The following is a 20,595-nucleotide window of genomic DNA, read 5'->3' as shown; positions in this document are numbered from 1 at the left end:
AATGCAGGCTGGTTTTCTTTTACTGGTTGGCAAAAGACAAAAGTATAATAAGTCATTTGTTAGGAGACAATATTAATGAAAAAAAGGTTAAAAATAAGCAAGAACCAAATGCTAAACTGTTTTTTCAATCAGAATCTTCCTGGTCAGGAGAGTATTGGCATTTACAGTCTTAAGTAAATTTTCAAGAAGACAGCAACAATTCTAGTGTTGATATGCGATGAAAATATTCTCAACCATCCAGGAAATTCAAACACAAATACACTACTATGCCAAATTTTACTATATGGTTAAGCAAAGCAAGGACTTTAGAAGCCTTTGCCAGTTCAGCAGGGTTTCTTCCTGCTAAGCCGTTTGAAATGCTTTAATACGCTGCACCAAACCCTGCAAAAAGCCCTTTTAGACAATGTTAAAAGTCTTTCAATTGCTATCACTTAAAAAACAAATTGTCAACTTGTTAGTCATACTACTGTGATGCATCTTAGATGTTACAGACAGAGTAAATGGCTTAGATTTGGTGAAGCTTTCAAAATAAATTTATAAACATTGGAAAACCGATAACTCCCTAAGTGTACACTGTTTGTTGGTTTCTCATTAATACTTAGTACTGTATAAAACTACTGATATGCTGGCTGACACTGGTTCATGGTCGCTTTATTCAGATTTCCACGTGGTTATGATCGCAACAGTTTTTCCCTCCTGAGGTCAATAGGCAAAATAACTAATATGAATATTAATTCAATGAATACGCTTGCTTAAAATGTAAAGCCCTGTTTGCAAAGGGAAAGTCATAATGTTTTAACATTCACATCACAAGACGGTACACCTGTATATAATACTGATGTAAGAAGGAAGGGAGTGTATTCATCTTTTGTATTCTTGCAGGAAATTATGCTTGACAGTGGTTATTAGGAGAAAACTAAAGAAGGTTGAAAAGCATATCATATCTATCGTATCTTTCTTTGTCTTAGTATCAGCTTTTTCCTCTTAAAACAAAGGTTGACACATCAAGCATGCAGACTTCAGTTATTCAAGCAACTTATCACATCTGGCACTTTTTATTGCATTAAATAATTAACCACAATTTGCATGTTTATCTTTTTGATCTCCAAGTTCACTGGACAAATCAAATCCCCCGCAGCATTATTTTAGGTGTCCATGGATTTGTAAGGCTAGTGTGGACCACTGCACTGCTGTTAACCTTCAAACAATGACACAGTACACCCAGCTATAGCACTTCTATAAATCAACATTGAAAATGGCTGAATATGCACAATCTGTAATATCTCAGTGCCCTGGGACGATCCTGTATGCAAATAACGGTGTAAATGGCTTCCTTTGGGGGAGGAAAGATGGGTGGGTTATCGGTGGAGTTGGCCCTTCCAAGGAAAAACTACTCCCGAGAAGAAAGCTGTTTGAAGTTGCCCTGGCAGACATTGAGCACGCGTCGTGAAGAAAATGACCTACTTCGTGTCACCTTTATCTCACCGTCTGTTGGGAAATCCTTCCCCATTGTTGTTTCTTTGTTCTAAATTCTGAGACGCACGTAATCAGCCTTTACATGTGCATGTTGACATGGCAGGTAACCCATCCTGAAACACACCCATGCCTGTTACTTGAGGTGAAGGTAGAATGCAATAGGATGCAGCTCACTGTCAGCGTTGTGATGGGATCTCCTTATTTTTTCATTTCACAGAAGACCCGAAGCCAATTAGTGTCTACAGCTTTGCGTGGGTATTCTTATCAAAGCCAAAAATCCTACCTCCATGGACAGGAGTGTGATTAATGAGCTGCTATTATTTATTTAACATAAAAGAGATAGGAGCTCTGTGATGTGTCGTCTTCTGTCCTCACAGCCAGAAAGATGCAGAGGTGGCTGATGGTGTTCTGCTTTTAAGTGACAATCCTGACCAGAAGCTATATTGCAGGGACTGATATGATCAAGCTGTTAGGAGTCATGTACTCGCTCCTCCGAGGGAAAAATAACAATTTTATCCAGCATCCAAGGGTGAGTTTTGGGGATCTGAGTCTACTTCGCAGCTTTGATTGAAGCTTGCTCTGTTGAGAATACAAATTTTGAATTTGTCACACAAATGAGCACAATTTGTCTTAATGCACGAGTAGATCTGGGAGTTAATATCACGAAGAAAAAGTTTATGTATGCAGGCACGTGTCTGCAAATTTGACTGTACTCAAAGAGACGTAGCACCAGGGGGGGCAAGATGGCTTGCCTCGTTCCTTGTGTCAGGTTTCCATGGTGACCCAAGTTCTGTGCTAATTACACATCCAAATCCCCTGTGTGTCCCCCCTCCCCCCAACCCCCCCGTCCTTTTCTCTATCGCTCTCCATCTCCTTTTGGTCCCCTCCTCCTGTGCTTATTTCGATCCTTTTTCATTTTCCAGCCATCCTTGCAGAACTCTGTCGCACCGAATGAGCTCTGCACCTCCACACTCCCACAAACCTTTACCTGCTCTCCCCCATTCAGCTCACTTCCTGTTGTGACAGCATTTCTTCCTGGCTGTGACATTTAGCTCACACAAGTCAGCCCATAATTTACTCGGTGGACAAGATGTTTTCGCACACGCAGACACACACACACAATATGCAGGTAAAGGGTGTCGGTTTGCAGCCTGTCCATCAATATCCGGACAAAGAGCACCAGCTTGTGGCTACCTCATTCTGTGAGGTGAAGACCCATCTTACACGCTTTTTATTTATTTGCTCTTTTTTCTGTGACCCTGTCACTGTCCATCTCCTCTGCCGCCCTCACTCTAACTGTTACACTCTTTTCTTCCTGTGCACTCCCACAGTTCTGGGGCTCTCAGTGGGAAACACTAACACAGGCTTCTTCTGTGGCTCCACTTGTCCAACACGCTATATCTGCCCAACAGCTGAGAAGGAGCAGTGGATCTGAGTGTTTATGAGTGCGCAGGTGAGAGGGAGGGAGATGGGGGGGGGGGGGGGGCAATCAACATGACTCTTGTGACAGCTCATCAGCTAATGTTCATTACCTATCACACACGGCATCTTAAAAATGAAACCGCATTTCACCTCTGACTGGAACAGAGATAGCTGCAAAAACTGAGCCAACTGAGGTGAAGTCTAATTAAATTAAGTCGGTTTATATGATTATCAGCTCTCGGTGGGACACAGAGCAGCCAGCGTTCTCTTTTGGTTATAGTGTCGACTCTTTCTCAAGGCTAAGTTACAAAGCAGCTGTGAATGCAAACACTCAAAAGTATACTACTCAGATATTCGTGATAAAACTGAACAAGCAGTGACTTTTTTTTAAAGGGACTCAACTGATTCTACACTTGAATAGCAGTTTACTAGTCATGGTTAGTGCATCTGAGACTCTGAAAAGAACTGTATAATGTCAAGTATACGACAGTAACATGCTGATGATATGATGTCATGATGATGTCTTCATTGTAAATTCAGCGTGGGCTTGGAACTAAATTTATAACAGAAAGCCTCTGTTGAAATCTGGAAGTGTGAAGACTGAGAAATGTAGGGACTTGCTAAACAAAGGTGGGAAAGATGGGGGTCTAATTAAAATATGCTCTTGGTTGTATGATGGGAAATGCAGGATTCAAGTGAGAGGTTGAGAGGTGAAGCATCTTCAAGACCTTCATTAAAGTCCAGTTGCTTTTGGATAACACTTAGAAATACCCTGACCTGGATGACAGAGAATCTTCACAGGAAGCTTGATGATATTAGAAACTTAAAGTTGGGCTATTTTGGCTTCTGTTGCTTCAGTTTTGGACATTGTCTATCTCGCTATTTTTGATTTATTTATTTTTTTCTCAAGTCACTGAATTTTATGGCAGTAATTTTTTAAAAGGCTCATCTTTGCGCAAAGAGTGTGCTCATTATCATTGTCATTCTATCTTAACAAAATAAATATTATCCCAGTCATGCTGGGTACAATGCTACATTCCTGTAGCCAATAAAAAAAAGAACACACAACTATTAAAAAATACTGATTGCTCAAACTGGCTGTACGTAAAATACACCAACAAAATATACTATTGTCAGATGTAAAACAGCAGACGTAAACGCTATTTGAAATGCAGACAGCGAAGCTAGAAGTTGTATCATTCAAGCACCATATGAGTGACAGGGAATCTTAGTGAGTCTAATGCTGTGCAAAACACTTCGCAAGCTCAGTTCATTTGTCAGTGGAAAACATTAACATTAATGCAATGGTTATTGCCAGCTCCCTTTGTAATTGTAAAGACAAACATTTGGTGAGTGACAATCGCTCTAGTTTGAATAAAGGGAAGTTATAAATAGACTGACAGACTCTAAAAGTTTTTTTCAGATGAACACAACTGGTAATAAAAAAACTAACTCTTGAACAATAGAATTCACAGCAGTTATTTTTACTATGGCTTTCATTAATCAGTGAGGAACTCCCAATAAGGAACTTAACAGGTTACCAAAGTCTTAAATATAATTTCTAAATACGGTGTATGGAGAAATATGAACAGCCAGGACTTAATATTCTGGTCTCCCATCGATTTGGCATAAAAATAAATGGTGCTCCTCACTTCTAATGCCACCACAGATTTTCTGAATCCGTGACAAAATCACAGGGCATTAAACTCTGTGAGCTCAAACACCCTGTTAGACTTTCCAAGTTAATGAGGCGCCTGGGTTCAGCGAGCCAAATTTCCAAGCTAATAAGCTAATTTAAGATGATATTATTTGAGCTTAATGTGCTCTAAATGTTTGAAGATCATCAACCCTGAAGAATCCGGCCAATGGTTTAAGAAAAAGTGGTTGTGCCTCACCCCTCCAGGGTTGCCGTCAGACGCTGTGGCAATCAGACGGTACTGATCAGTGGTCTCTCTGTCCAGAGGCTTGCTCAGAAGTAGAAGGCCAATCCTGTAGAGAGGAGTCAGACAAGACAGTGGCATTACTGTTATAAAGAAGGACACAACAAACAGCTTGTAAGGAGCATTCATTTAAAGAAATGTATTCATAAACACTTCATCGCTCATGAGAGAGAGTTTATTTACTTCCAGATTTGACAGATTTATAAAATGTGGCCGCTAATCAAAGAGGATGAGTTTAGGGTGAAGAACAGGTGGGAGTTTAAATGCTCCCACTCTGTCTTCCTCTCCATTTAGCCAGTCTCTTGCTCCCAAAGCGCATGGACGACAGACAGAAAGATTCATGTTTTCCTTCAAATGACTGCAGCAGACACAGCGGCCCTCCTGCTCGTTCACAAGGTATAATTTGGCTCTCCGGCATTCCAAACACAAAGCATGGATGCATTCCCATGTAGAAAGGCAAATTATCTTTGTTTGCACACAGGCACACGAGACAAGCGAGAGCAAGTGCATCCACACACAAACAAACACACAGCATGCACAAAACAATTTCCCTGCCGCACTCCGGAGAGGCTCTGCCAGGACCACAAACGGAAGGAAAGACGAATGCATCTGAATGCACTGCTAGATTAATGCCCAAAATCGCAATTCCCTGCTGTCACCCCGTTCCTTCACATTTCTAATTTAAAGCTCCTGTGGCCAAACAGTTCAAGCAGAATCTGATCACCACTTTCCTCCTGCCTCTGCAACCCACAACAGTCAAACTATTCAGACTCTTTTTAAAATCTTACGGACAAATTACTGAAACTTTATTCAACGTCGTCTATTTCTCTAAGCACTTGTCTCAAGTTACAGTGAACACACTGGTTCGAAGCCACCACACCTGATGATCAGTGCTTAAAGAGGGCAAACACAGCTTTTTAAAACCTCCATTAAAGTGAGGCACACCATCCATCACTGGCTGCTGTGCTGTTGTTTAGTTCTACATAAGCAGGAGAGTAGAAAATAGCCCTCTCTGTACTCAGTGAAGCGGAAGTTACAGGAAGCTTTGATGTGAATATGATAATGATGATATACGTTGATAACTGTCATAATTATAGGGATAATGATGATGATCTTGATGGTGATAATGACAAAGATTAGAATGATTAATGCCGCTTAGCTGGCCTGGGGACTGTTTTTCCCCACTACAGCTGGAATGTTGAACTCCACTTGAGCGGCTGGGTCTGAGAGGTTCACTGATCATGTGTGATAGCGTCCCGCCTCCTTTCCCCAGCCACCGCAAATGAAAAGATGTTGTCAGACGGATGGACACTGTTAACAGCATCGTCTACCCTGCCAGCGGTGCGGGTTACAGGCTATTCATGCCAGTCACTCGTCACAGTTGATCTTTCATTCTGCTCCGCTCAGGTCTCTATATGGTCAATTGGCCTTGAGGCCCAGGGCGGGGTGAGTTCCAGGTGGCATGGATGTTTCACCTGAAGTCAAAACTGTCTCTGTGAGGTAAATAACTGAGCTGCAATTTCAATCTCACTAAATCTCAATTTTCACTAAAAGCAGACTTTTGTTACAGATTTAAAGTTCTTTAGACTTGGAAACAGAATTACCAACTCATTTAAGACACGGTAAACTTAATTGATTTCACAAAGCGAAATTAAAGATACATTTACGGCCTGGAAATGTTTGATAGCTCTTAGTGTATTTATTTATTCAAACTGACTGACCAATTGATCACTGTTTGGTTTCACTGCCCTGTAAAAGTGCAACTTTCTCTGACCTTCCTTCAATTTCTGTTTTAATTTCACTTTGAAGTAGAGCTGCAACGATTAGTTGATTAATGACAGAAAATGAATTCTTTTTTTAAATGAAAAAACACTAAAGTTCTCTGATTTCAGCTTCCTAAATGTGAATATTTTTTGGTTCCTTTAGTCCTTCATCATAATAACATGAATGTCTTTTAGTTGTGGACTGTTGGCCAGTAGAAAACAAGATATTTTAGGTTGCCCGTCGGGCTTTGGCAAAAATTGATTGAAGGTTGACAACTAATTGAATAACGGAGAAAATAATCGTTATTTATTAGTTGCAGCCCTACTTTTAAACAAGACGGTTGGCTGCCAACTGGAACACACGGCAAGGATAAACATTGGCATGGTTTCCACATTTTGAGAAGAAACAAAAAATAAAAAGCTTGGTTACCAGCATGATACTGTAATCAAACAAACGTTAGAATAACAGAAAGATCTGAAGACTGAAAATCTATAATAAACGTTATACACCTTCAAAAAGGTTAATGTTTGTAAATTTCAAATGGTAGCCTATCGGATTTGAGGCTAATCCGATACTGATACTTAAGATATTCTACATCTTATTGAAGAGTGTTACTCATTTCTTTAAAACGATTCCAAGATTCTTGACCAAACAGTTTGTACCGAGTTGACGTTTCATAGTTGAAATTAACTCAACATTTGTTTCTGGTGGACACGTGTAAGAAGAGACATAATGTTGAGTGAATATGAAGTACGTCCACCTCCTTCAGGGGAACCTGCCCTATTTATAAGGGGTTCTAGCCTGGAGAGCTCATTATTCATAGTAGCTGCAATGAATCAGCCCCATATGTCGCCACATGCAGAAATGCAAAAACCTCTTCATCAAATCACATCGGAGATCTGAGGGTTGAAAAACGAGACTGTGAAGTAGGGCTCTGTGTACTGCACACTCATCAAGTGTACCAGCTAATCATTTTTTTATTCATCATGTGCTATATCAGCACCTGCTTGAAGTTATTATATTGATAGGCTGCTGAGAGCTTGTGATGTGATTGTAATATTTCTGCCACACAGAGAATATCCAAAAGGAGAATGTATCTATTCATTTTAGCAAGATTTCGGTTATATTTGGTTTAGGAGATTACAGCGGCAATGGCAACAGTTGCGGGGATTTTAATTATAACACTACATTTTTGCTCACCATTACCACTATGAAACCATAAAGTAAAAATCCCTTCATAAAAAGAAATGATTTTAACACTGTGGATACGATTAAGACAAACAAAAAGCAGACATACACTGATGCAACACAGCTTTGTCAGTTCATAGCTGGGAGACTGAGGGTGGAGACAAAATAGGCTTTAATCAATTCGTGAGAAACGTGTCTGGCAGGGTCCTGCGTTCTCTTCTCTCCATATTTGCTTACTTATTTAATGGATGGAAAAAAAAGCCCTGACTACATCAATATTTCATGCCTTTCTTTTGCTCCATGCTTGCGGTTGAGTGAAGTGGCTTTTTCGAATGCTGATGTTGATTATGAGATTTAAGGATGCGATATTTGTGTGCCTTTTTCCTCCCCAGTAATATTAGCAGTGTAATGCTCTGTTTCATATCAGACTGTGAAGAGGACCGAACTGAGAAAGCAGAGGGAAAGATCTCCAGTCACCAAATAAAGTTGCATTTTGTGTGATCAGTTATTCTGAAGTCAGCTCTGCCTATCTGCTCCAGTTATCTCTGACCTCGCTGGTAAAGAAGACGTGTCTCTTAGTGCTTTATTTCAAATTACTAGGGCAGTATTCTAGTAATACTGTATGATGAAAGGAATTTGTCCTTTCCATCTTATACCACTGAGGAAAATACAGTATTGCAAATTGTAACCAATCACAAAAAAAAAGGAGCTTTGATCTAAGATATATTTACAGATGTCGAAACAAAGCTAATAATTGACAAGGCAGCATCTATTCCAAACCATTACAACTGCACATCTCTTTTCCTATCGTTCCTTTTTCCTTCCACCACTCACTCAGGTAGTCTACAGTTCATCACCAGAGAGAGCTAATGATGATAGACCCGGCCTGGTTTGTTCGAAGTGCCTCCTCCATGGTCATCATAGTAAAAGACAGAACAGCATTGTCAACATGTTATTACTGTTTGTTTAGCCTTTGTTTCATGACTGTCTCTCAAGTGCAAAGAAAAAGGTTATCTGAGATTAAGTGTTACGTAGCCCCTTTGATTGTTATTATTACCTCATAAATTCAATAAAGCTTTTGATAAACCCACTACTGTGAACAAGAACATTGTCTTGTTTGGTCAAAAACCTCAATAAACTGCCAAACTCATGTCTTCGTTTTTAGAGTTATCCCTATGACAGATTTCCAGGGGCCTGTTTTGTTAGTTGGACCATAGCCACTTATCCTGTTCAGCATGCATTGTGAGAAAGTTGGCGTAAGTGACATACCAACAAAAATAATCAGACATTTTTTTTAGATGCTACAGTTCACCAATAACCTGCGCAAGTTTGAGAGGAACCAAGAGAACCTGAAGAAAAATTGTGCACAACCTCATCTGGACTTACGTTTCAGTGAGGTTGAAGGTATTCTGAGAATCCCCACTCACGATGCGATATGTGATCGGATCATTTTCTCTGTCTGTCGCCTGGAGGAATAAAAAAAAAAAAAAAAAAAATCGAAGAGTATAAAAGTCAGACAATGTCATTAAAGCTGAAGGGTATAAGATTAGGAAGTTGTATCTCAACTGTCCTGATCTATATACATTATACAATATATCCCCACAAAGCACAACTGTAGCATTACACCAAATACATTATGTGAGGGTGTGTATTTGTGACTCACCTGCAGATTGAGCAGAATAGCTCCTATCCTCATGGCTTCGCTGACTTCCACGCTGTAGGTGAGCAGAGGGAAGCGTGGGGGGCTCTGGTTGTTGGGTGGCAAAACTTCAATGTAGACTGTAGTGATGGAGCTCCTGGCAGAAAGAAAAGCACCAGCCCACTGACAGCATCAGTTTCAGTTTGACAACCTGTTGAGCCGCACAACTGTACCTGCCTACAGCACAGAGAAAAATGTTCATAATATATCTCACATCGAAGTGGACTTGTGTGGAGTTTTGAGTTTTAAAGAAAGTTTTCTTTCCTGGTTCAGAATGGTATCACGAATGTTTCTTTGTGTACTCAAGTGTCAAACAGAAAAAGCCTCTTCTTCAACATTTGTTCACGAGTGCTTCAAATCAAGACTTTTGTTCTCAGTCGTTCAGAGCAACACGCATGAAAAAGGAACTAACTGCGTTGATTAATTAATAGTATGTTGTGTGACACATCTTTTGTGGAACTGTTGTAAAGGTACCTGCAGCCTGCTGCAGCTTGCTTTATTCCTGGGCTATTGAAATATTTCAATGTCTTTGTTTTACTTGAAATAAAAAAGGAAAAAATAGCCCACCCGCAGCTACAATGTACACTTGTCTAAAATGATTGGCTTTTAAACTGAAAAGAAGAGAAATTGCTTTGTATCACAAGATAAAGAGAAGAGTATGTATGAGAAATGTCAAACATTCACTCACAGCAACTGATCAGAACTGCTACTTTTCAATGACTCAGCCCAGAAATGATGCTTTGGGTCATTAACAAGCTAAATTGTGAATTAGTATGAGCACATCTTAAATCAAATAAGACTTGTAAAACATCATGTGCTGGGGTGCTCCAACCCCCTGCCACTTGAGAAGACATGCATAAATTAAACTGACTGCACACAAATACATAAATAAAAAACCCTGCTCTTTATGAAATAGTAATTAACTTAACATCACATTGATCCCAATAAAACAACACCACCCACATTCCACTCATGCAGAACTCCATTAATGTTCACAGAAATCATACACAAGAGTTTTAGAAGGGTGCAAGGCCACCATACCTTCTCTGGGTCTCTGGTGCATTGTCAAAGGCCCTGACAGTCAGTGCGTAAGATTGTCCAACAGTTAAAATGACACCCGGCGCCACAGTGATGCGTCCAGTGCGATTACTGATGATGAAATGTCCTTGGTCACCAGCCAGTATCTCATAGGTCACCAAACCGTTCAGTCCCTCATCAGCATCTGCGGCTGTTAACTGAGAGAATAGAGGGAGGTATGAAACAGATACACATTAAACACATGGTGTGTCTGCGTTTTCTTTTGTACTTTGTAGTTACAAGGAGGTTGTAACTGTCTGACTTCAGACAGTTGCTAAACATATCCATATACATATCCATTTGGTGCATTATTATTATCTGCTCTGAAAGATGGGATACCAACGTGGTTGGCATTTAGCTAAAGGTATACATGTCACTAAGGCTGCAATAAGACTACACTCAAAGTGATTTCAGTGTGGTGACCTTAATGATCAATAAAGCTGTAGTAGGAATTAGTTGCAGGTTGCCTTTGGAAAGACAGCTGTCATATATAGTTCTTTTGGGAAGTAAGATTAAAAAAGCATAATATATAAATATATAATTTCTTTCATACTTTCTTCTCAAATGAATTAAGCAACCACCATTTCCTTCGCGCTAATTATTTAGGGCATCCTGCTGCTTGTAATTATGAGCCCTCTTGGTGTAGTTGGCTTCATATCTTTAAGGCCTTGCAACTTTAATCCAAGCTACCCCGACCTCCTTTTTTATGCTCCTGTCGTTGGAGTAAAAGCTGCAGCATCAAATAAGCAGTAGCAACCTCAGGGGGCTTGTGGCTCATAAACGGCTTATAAAAATCGGTTAAGCGGTCATACCAGACACTCTGTGACCCCTGGCCTCATTTTGGGGAGGGTGAAACGGCTGTTTTTTAAAACCGATTAAACTTGACCTTTTCAGTGTCTGCCATTTTTTTTTTGAGAGGCAGTGCCGAGAGGACAGATGAACTGAAAGACAAAAAGATCACGCTGTGACTACCAAATGAGAGACAATGAAATGATGGACCTCCCCCCACATTTATAACACACTGGGGTTAGGGATTTACATTTCCAAGACAGTCTGCATGTAAATGTACCTGCACGTATCATTCCTCCTTTGTTTGTGCATAGAGGTTTGATTTAGTTGGTGTTAGCATGTGTGTGCGTGCATAGCACAACACAAAAAAATAAATAATGACCTTTAAAGCCAGTGCAGTCATAGAATCAACATTATATCATTCCTATTAATCCATAAAAATAATCACAACTGACTAAAATGTTAAAAAAAAATTAAATCCTGTTTTTAAGCGAAATCCTTTTACTGCAAAGGGAAGGATTTGATAAATGGGCATCACTGAGGCCTTGCAGTATGAATTACTCAGGCTTGTGCACTGAAGATGGAGATAAAAACAGCTTCTCTGACTTGTCTGTCATGGCTGCAGATCAGATGAAGGGAACAGTGCCTGTCAACACAATGCACTGGATTGTTGTGGTTATTTACTTTGAGCGTGAAAAAAACGTGTATGAGAGAGATTCTGTTTGATGGGGACAAAGACGGAGGCGTCGAGCTGAGTGCCAGAGCTGGAGACCAGAGGAGGGAGAGAGGTGAGACAATGATTGTTGGATTGATTACCTGTAGTATCGTCTCTCCTGGCTGCATGTCTGTGAAGACGTCAACGCTGTAAGAGAGCTTAGCGAATGTGGGCGTGTTGTCATTGGCATCAATGACCAGGATGTTGACAGTTACTGGGATACTCTGCTGTACGCCATCTGATGCCACCATCTGTACGCACAAGAAAAAGAAAACATATTGTAACTTGCTCAAATAAATCACAGACAACAGATTTCTTTCATTGAAGCATGAGCTTTTTGAATTTTTTTTGGCTTTGATAAGTGAATGTCAAACATCAACATGTTTTTATCAGCCCAGTAGCATCACTTGCAATTTGAATTTGTGTATTCTCATTGTTCCTTCCTTTAACATTTAAAAAGCCTTTGGAGATGAGACGACAGGGCTCGTATCAAGCTTGCCTAAAGGACAGTTTGCAAGCTGATCAAACTATATGTTTATTTGTCCCTGGCAGCTGTGATCTCCAGTACTTGGCAAGGGAGAAGGAAAGTGAGTAGAACAACAAATGAAGTGCAGGACAGAGGCGATCTAAACAACAGCTGTAGCAGCAACAAGAAATACATGTTTCTGTAAGGGGAAATTGCTTTTCTCCCAACAAAAAAAGTGCATTCTGCGCTGAAATGGAAATGACAAGTCTTGCTGGTTATACCATGCAGTCAGGAGGGAGCCTTTAGTAGCAGCTAAACATTCACAGTGAAAGTGTTGAACAGAAACACATGATTACATATATGACAGCCCTTTTTTCTTCTGTCAATCTGCACTTCTGTTCTCCTGCCAGTCCCAGGAGAGAGATGCCAGAATGTTGTGGGGAGCCAGAGGGGAAAGCAGATTTGGATTTCCTGATTCATCCTCACTGTATGTATAGGCCAACTGTACTTATAGACAGTTATACGTGTTGACTAATGTAAACAACATAATGCCTGCCTGCTTGCTCATCCCTCTCTCTCTCTCTCTCTCTCTCACACACACACACACACACACACACACACACACACACACACACACACACACACACACACACACAGTGAGAATACAAACAAAGCATGAACATAATAATCTTTGAGGGCTGGTTTTTATCTAAATTGGATCTGTGTACTCTCTCCTTCCAGTCTGGGGTACTTAGAGTAATTATTAAATTAATTTGATGCTAGCATTTGCGCAATGACAAGATTTCTCTCAATAACACTCTTTGAAATGAAATATTCTGCACAAAAGCAACAACAGCACAGCCTTCAAAGTCTCTGCAGTTATCTAGTAAATATTATGTTAGCAATCTTTTAGCAGGAACTCAGAAAGCCATGCATTCATTTAAAATGTCTGATAATATCACCAATTAGGATTATTTCTCCAAGACACCATGTTTCCTCATGTATATCACTTTATCTTGCTTCAGCTCCAGAAGTGAAGAAAAACATCTGACTGACACATTGACCTAATTGTAGGCTAGATTTGAACATAATGGTATGTTATGAAACAGCAGTGCAGATTTTGTACTTAAAAAGAATAGGATGCCATTAGTAACTCTATCCTGCTAATTTCATTTATGTAGGCTATGTGTCCCACATTAAAAGCAAGGTCACTCACGGCCTCATAGACCATCACTGTACTTACACATGTGAAACAGTATCACTGGACTCCCACACATGGTTACTCAATAAGGCATGAGTGAAACACAAGCTGTTACAAAGCCTGAGTGGACAGGTAGATAGATTCATATAGAAGCACTATTCTGGTCCTGCCAGATGTACAGTATATAGGATGGGTGAAAAATTCTACTGAAAACATCCTTTATGGACAACCTGTTTATGTTTTATATTCATGTAGCATGCACAGTGTAAGATTGATGGGTTAAGTATGAGAGGTGGATCAAATTGATTCAAGTATATAAGAGCTAGGATCATATTTTGTCAATTGGTGTTGCTAAAATATCAAGGTAAATGTTATTTACAACAATAACCATCACATTTTCCTGAAACACCAGTTTTAGTAATAAAATATGTTGGGGCCCGGTCAGACTCAGCCCGAAGAAACAACATGGGGCAGCCACCCTGTGGACCCACCACCCGCAGGGACAAGCATGGGGGTCTGGTGCGTTGCAGACCGGCTGCATAGACTTGCTGTAGGGACGTGGAACGTCACGTGGCTAGCGGATAAAGACCCGGAGCTGGTGTGGGAGGTGGCGTGGTACCAACTAGATATAGTTGGGCTCACCTCCACGCACATCACTGACTCTGGTCAGGACTTCGTCCTTTTCTGGAGTTCGCCAGAGTGAGAGGCACCGGGCGGGAGTGAGGATACTCACAAGCCCCTGGCTGAGCACTGCCGTGTTGGAGTTCTCCCCAGCGAACGAGGGGGTTGCCTCCATGCGCCGGCGGGTTGCAGGTGGGAAGGCTCAGAATTTGTAGTTGTATCAGCTGATCTGCAGCTGTATGTCTTGGACACTCGAGTGAAGAGAGGGGCAGAGCTGTTAACTGATCACCACCTTGTGGCGAGTTGGATCAGATGGCGGGGGAGTCGGCTGCAAAGACCTGGCAAACCCAAACGCGTAGTGAGGGTGAACTGGGAACGTCTGGCGCAGACCCCGGTCTGGGAGGTCTTCCAACTCTCGCCTTCAGAAGAACTTCTCGCACATCCCGAGGGAGGTTGGGGACATGGAAACCGAGTGGACCATGTTCAAAGCCTCTATTGTGGACGCAGCCGCTAGGAGTTGCGGTCGGAAGGTCATCGGTGCCTGTCGTGGCGGCAACCCGAGAACCCGGGGGTGGACACCGGGCGTGAGGGAAGCTGTCAAGCTGAAAAAGGAGGCCTATCAGGTCTGGTTGGCTCAGGGGTCTTAAAATCATTTTGCGATGGCACCCACAACATAAGAGTGATAGTTCATACCACAGCTACTTTATTTAGCTCTTACAAGCCACTCGTATCTCCTGCTTTCCTCCACACCATTTCTGTTAGTGTACTATAGCCAGTCACGGCCAAAGCAGATGAAGCCGGGATCACTGGTTGCGACACTATAAAGGCTTCTCTTTGTGTCTAAACAAAATCGACCTTCTAATGAAGTGCAGCGTGCTGTGCTGTGTTCATGGTGTCCTGCAATAATCAGGGTCACAACAGCACTAGAGGTTTAAGTGCTGTCAACACCATCAGAATCTCACAGCAGTATATCGTAAAAGCAGTATACAAGCATCTCGGTAATAGAGACTGTACATTCTAATGTAAGGTGAAAATAATCAATACAAAGCAGCAAATAGGTTCTCTTTTACAAAAACGCAACCATCTCAAAACCCCTAATCTGAAAAGCATTTAATGAGACCTGCCATCTCCAGGAGAGACATTCACAAACAACTAAAAACACTCATTCAGGCAACAAGCTTTTATTCTGGATGGAAATATTGATGAAGAGGATGCTTCAGAGCATATCAGAGATATAGCAGGCACATTGCTACTGATGATCCAGGAAGCAAATTTGTCTTTTCTATCTGATACTGAATGAAGCCGCCATTCTAAACAGCTGTAAGGGCCATTCAAATCTAAAAATGAAATGGTGAACATTGATTCACCTCCCAGCGTCTAAGCTCATCATATCCAAAATCACAATGAAACTGTACTGGATAAACAGAACTGTGCACACAGAGCACTAAAGGGTAAAATATGTACACACACACAAGAAGCACATCATGTTTTCATTAACTAATGATGCCCATAACACTTCAACCAACCCAACCAAACCCAACTCTAGATTACAAGCTACAGTGAACCAAGTCATCCTTGTTCAGAAACTCCTGCAGTCCTCAGGGAACCATTCCCACAGAACTCACTGTGGACTCAATGCCGGTTCGCTGATACTCTCTAATCCAAAAGGGATCCCAGAGGATAGGAGGAGCTACTGTATTTCCAAAGAGGCTGCCATCTCTCTGAGCAGCAGAAAAACAAGTTACTTTAGTGAAACAGGCTGCTGATGTCAATGTAAAGGCAATGAAAACACCAAATGTACAGTAAAAAAAATTAAGATTAATAAAACATTACAAAGTTAAAGCACAACCCACATCAGAATCCTACTGGTATATTAAGCTAGCAGCATAGTTCAGTGAGAAGAATTCCTAAATAATATATATATATATTTTTTTTCAAATAACCAGTTCATCATTTCGAGATACATTCTCTTTTGCTTATTTGCTGAGATCAGGGTGATATCAGGCCATGATTTCTAGTGTCAGATTATTTCTTTTTTATATGTACCAGATGGGTATATTGCAGTGTCACATTCCAAGGCAGATCAGTTAGTTTTATAATTATGGCAATCACGATTTTTAATTGACATCTTAAAAGCTTCGGTTGTTTGAGTATGATTGTCTGAGTGTTGGAATAATCTATAAATTAAATTGCATTTTTACAACAGATTTTAAATCCAATTTCCTGTCTTTATGAGGAGACGTGAGCTGAAGTCTGTGGTGGCTGGCAGGGCCACAAGCAAATAGATGAAACACATCCAACGTAAGAAACACCTTCATTAATTTGACTAAATTTAACTGAAAGAAATATATTGCAAATACAGAAAAAACAAGCAAAATCATCTCCATACAACCAGAGAATTAAGTTATAATTCAATAACAGATTCTGAAGGACACTAATTGTCGAGATCACAGATAATTGGTTACAGGTTACAAGACTGGGGTCCTACAATCAGAATGTTCAGGCTAAAATAATAGTTATTCCCTTTTGAAAAATGTTTCGTAACAAAGCATTCAAAAAGTTGTAATGTCACACGGACAAGTTCAGAAAGTTCTGTGCCACTTGCAGCGTTTCCACATTGGAACTTTCTGTATTCTCAGCGTGCTTTTTCATGCTGCATTTGCGCTGTCCAATCGGTCAATGGGTTTCTTGATTATTATTTTTTTGTCATCTACTCAAGTGTTGCCATCTTGCCTGGGTTTCTTAAATTACAGTAGCTCTATAAAGTATATACAAATAATTTAACATGAAATAAAAGTTAACTGATCATACAAAACAATAATACCGGTTGATCTTTGAATGGAAATGTGTAAATCAAGTGAACAAACTAGTTTACTTTACTGCTGTTTGCCAACTGGTAAAGGTCATATTGTTCTGGAAGTGTCAGGTCAGCTTTATGTCTCAAAGTGCCTCTTGGTATAGCTCTAACCTGTGACTTCTATTAATATACACTAAATGGGGGATGTAGGTCACAGGTCTACAGTGCTGTCTTGCAGATAGCTACACCGAGTTGGAGGCCTACCGTGAAAGTATAGGTCATCTGCTTCTCTCGGTCCACAGGTTTGAGGAGCCTCAGGTAGCGGATTATCCCAGTTGGGGTGAGGCCGAAGATCGTGGTGTAGTCATCCAGGGTAATCTTCACCCCGGGGTCTTTTGTCTTCCAGCAGAAAGATATACAAAAAGAAACGTGTTACCATGGCGACACAAGTGTTTCATCAGTTTTTCCAAGGCCGCAGCTGTGGGAAGACCTATCAAACAGTACATTTTGATCTGCCAAAAAGTTGAGAGAGTAAACTGCTGCCAGGTCTCCCATATGTCTTCAGTCAACAGCGGAGGGAGCTGAGAATGGAACCATAAACCAACGTCTTTCTGAACATGATTGGATCAAGGAAACAAAGGAAGATAAGAAAAGACTTCTGCTAAAAGAGCATACACCTATTACCACTCCTTATTGTAAAATGGGGAAAAAAAAAAAAAAAAAAATTAAGCGGTAGTTAAACAATACGGATTTTACAAATTTTGTTCAAGGTGTAAAGTTATGAAAAAAAAAACTTTAACATAAAAAGAGCCATTTAACAAAGATGTGTCATCACTGCCGTGTTAACAAATAAACCTGAAGTCCATTATGGTCCATTGATGCAAGTCAGCTTCGATTCACGTCCATCAATGAGTCCTCTTAAGAGAGTTAGGTAAACATCAGGACCGGGTGGCTTATTGATTTTGTTATCTCTGTTTCCACTTCACTTTGATTTGTTAATCTTCTCCAAAGACTCAGTGGAGGTATATTTTGAAAGATGAACTAAAGGTAGTGATTATTTCTGTTGCGTGTCTGTGTTTTCCCCCATTTGAATATAACTCCATCAGCGCAGTTGGTGTATGAAATTAAAAGCTGCGTCCACTGTGGTGGGTGAACGCACACAAACATACACAATTACACAGTTTGTTAACTGTGCCAAACAAATATGTCAACACACCCACTTCATCCAACTATACACATACACACAAGAGTTAACTCATAAAATAACAATATTCTTGACAGAAGTTGGTATTCAAAGAGAATAATTGCATCCGTTTTGGTTTCAGGAAATGCAGAAACAGCAATCTGCATATAAAGAAGTAGAACACTTCAAAACAAGCAAAACACTTCAAACACACACTCCTATTAGGATACAACATATTATTCTATGCACACACCCATCATTACCGGAGACCTGCTTAGTATTTGATTCATTGCTTATGAAATTTGAAAGTAACAAAAAACATGTAAATTGTTTTTTAACAGAGTTACAAAGTTGATAAATTTCAGTTAAGGATGTCTCCAGCAGTGATGAGCACTCTGTTTTTACTTTCTATAGAATGATCATGCATTAACAGCAGGGATGTCCTGTGTCAATTTACAAAAAAAAGGATGAAGCCGATCAAGTTTTCTTTTTTTAATGGATCATTACTGGCAATACAAATTCTATTCACTTCTGATCCTTTGTTTATAGTAACTTATTTCACTCTAGGTATGGCAGCTGTCAAAGCCACCTGATTTCAACATTTACAAAAACACTGGACTAAGCTAGCAGGCAACAAAACAGCAGACATCAGTTTAAATTCCAGATATGAATACTGACATTGAGCCACAGCGGGCAAAGGGAGTACTTTTCAGGTACACCAGACAAACAAAATAAAACAAATGCATTTAACCTTCAGCATTTTGTTCCAAGTGGAGCGCGAGAGCAGGTCGTACTCCAAAGACATTATATAAAAAACTGTAGGACGCTACATCAATATATTGTAAGAAACCAATTAAAGCTGTGATGCAGGTTTAATGCAAAGCTATTAAGCTGTCAAATCCCAAAACTCAATTTGCTTTACCCATATCAATAGAGGCCTACTTTACGTTATTAAGTGAGCACGGTACAGCTGCATTATGCAGCAAAACATAAATACTGGTCTAACTCAGGATCAGAAGATACTCCAAATTTAAATGACTCGCATTGGAGATAAAGAGTAAACAAAATCTGGATCAGGACATCCCTTTATTAAAATGTGTGTGTCTGTGTGTATCACTGCATCTAAAAGCAGCCCCCTTTACCTACAGGTGTATCACCGGGAGCCAGCTATAACAAGGGAAAAAATACAGCCTGATGAACATGTACACAACACAAACACGTATATAAATGTGGACCTTTAATCAATATCTAATCAATGCACTACAAGCGCTTTGTGTTTGTATGCACACACACACACACACGTGGATGGACATGTGTAAAGTGTAGGCAACAGGGCATTTAGGCTGATAAAGGCTCTCTCTCTCTCTCTCTCTCTCTGTACCTCCTCAACATCATTATCCAAAGCGATGATTCCCAGCGGGGCGGTGAGGTTGTTGCTGGCTGAGATTGTTGTACCGACTGGGGAGGACTCACTCACGTAGCCCTGATAGGTGGCAAACTGGAAATATGGCGCCTGATTGTTCTCATCCAGGATCTCAATGATGAGGTCAGCGTAGGCAGGGAGGGGATGACCATTGTCCTGTTCAGCCTGGAAATAAATAACAAGACTGAAAAGTCACAGTGTGAGAAATATCAACAAGACTACTGTGCTGGGAACTTGTGCTGCCCCAACTCTTATGAAAACAAAGGGACAGAAAGGTATAATTTCTCTGAGTGTCATTTCAATTACAAAAAAAGCTGTATTGACTAAATTTAATCAGGGTCCATTTAGGATTAGGACTTAGTAATTACCAGGACACTTAACGAAAATACCACCGTTTGCAGTGGAGAGAGAGTAATTAGTGGCTCTCCTCCTCCGCCAAATGAGTGAGTAGTGATAAAAGAGGCTCATTGGGAATATTACTAGCCGAGTCAATGTCAAAATTAACCACTTAGAAATTAAGGAAGTGTACTCGGACTGCCTTCAGGTCTGTCTCTACTGTGAAAAGTCAACTTAAGTGAACTGTGCGTCTGTTCAGCCTCTGTTCTGCTTGAAACCTCAGGAATGAACCATGGCACAATCTGATATAATCAAATCTCCAATGACCCCACTGGCACATCTCTTCAGCATGTTAATATTGTTCTCCATAAACAGACATGCAGTATAAAGGCATTGAACAGAGCTCGTTGAAAAACTATTATTTAAATAGCTGAATCAGGTCACAGTCAGTTCATGAGAAAACCAGCATTATTCTTAAAAAAAAAAATTCCATTTCTT

The 20,595-nt window shown here is 40.4% G+C and overlaps 1 protein-coding gene across 1 annotated transcript in view; it reads right to left on the bottom strand.

Moving 5' to 3' along the window:
* The window catches only part of LOC138617639 (protocadherin-15-like), a 193,697-nt gene that overhangs the window by 68,998 nt on the left and 104,104 nt on the right, over positions 1–20,595 (bottom strand). Inside the window, exons 13-19 of the mRNA XM_069692788.1 lie at positions 19,720–19,926; positions 17,420–17,554; positions 12,172–12,321; positions 10,531–10,724; positions 9,454–9,586; positions 9,177–9,256; positions 4,794–4,887 (exon numbers count right to left, since the gene is read on the bottom strand). Of these exons, the coding sequence (XP_069548889.1) occupies positions 4,794–4,887; positions 9,177–9,256; positions 9,454–9,586; positions 10,531–10,724; positions 12,172–12,321; positions 17,420–17,554; positions 19,720–19,926 (993 nt within the window). The remainder of the gene's footprint in view (positions 1–4,793; positions 4,888–9,176; positions 9,257–9,453; positions 9,587–10,530; positions 10,725–12,171; positions 12,322–17,419; positions 17,555–19,719; positions 19,927–20,595) is intronic.

Source organism: Brachyistius frenatus, unplaced genomic scaffold, assembly GCF_029030835.1.
Source record: "Brachyistius frenatus isolate BFR_SWC_R1_liver_20210118 unplaced genomic scaffold, ASM2903083v1 Contig_13, whole genome shotgun sequence".
Taxonomy (NCBI): Eukaryota; Metazoa; Chordata; class Actinopteri; family Embiotocidae; genus Brachyistius; species Brachyistius frenatus.
Note: the sequence above shows the minus strand (reverse complement) of the source record. Positions and strands in the feature narration are given on the sequence as shown.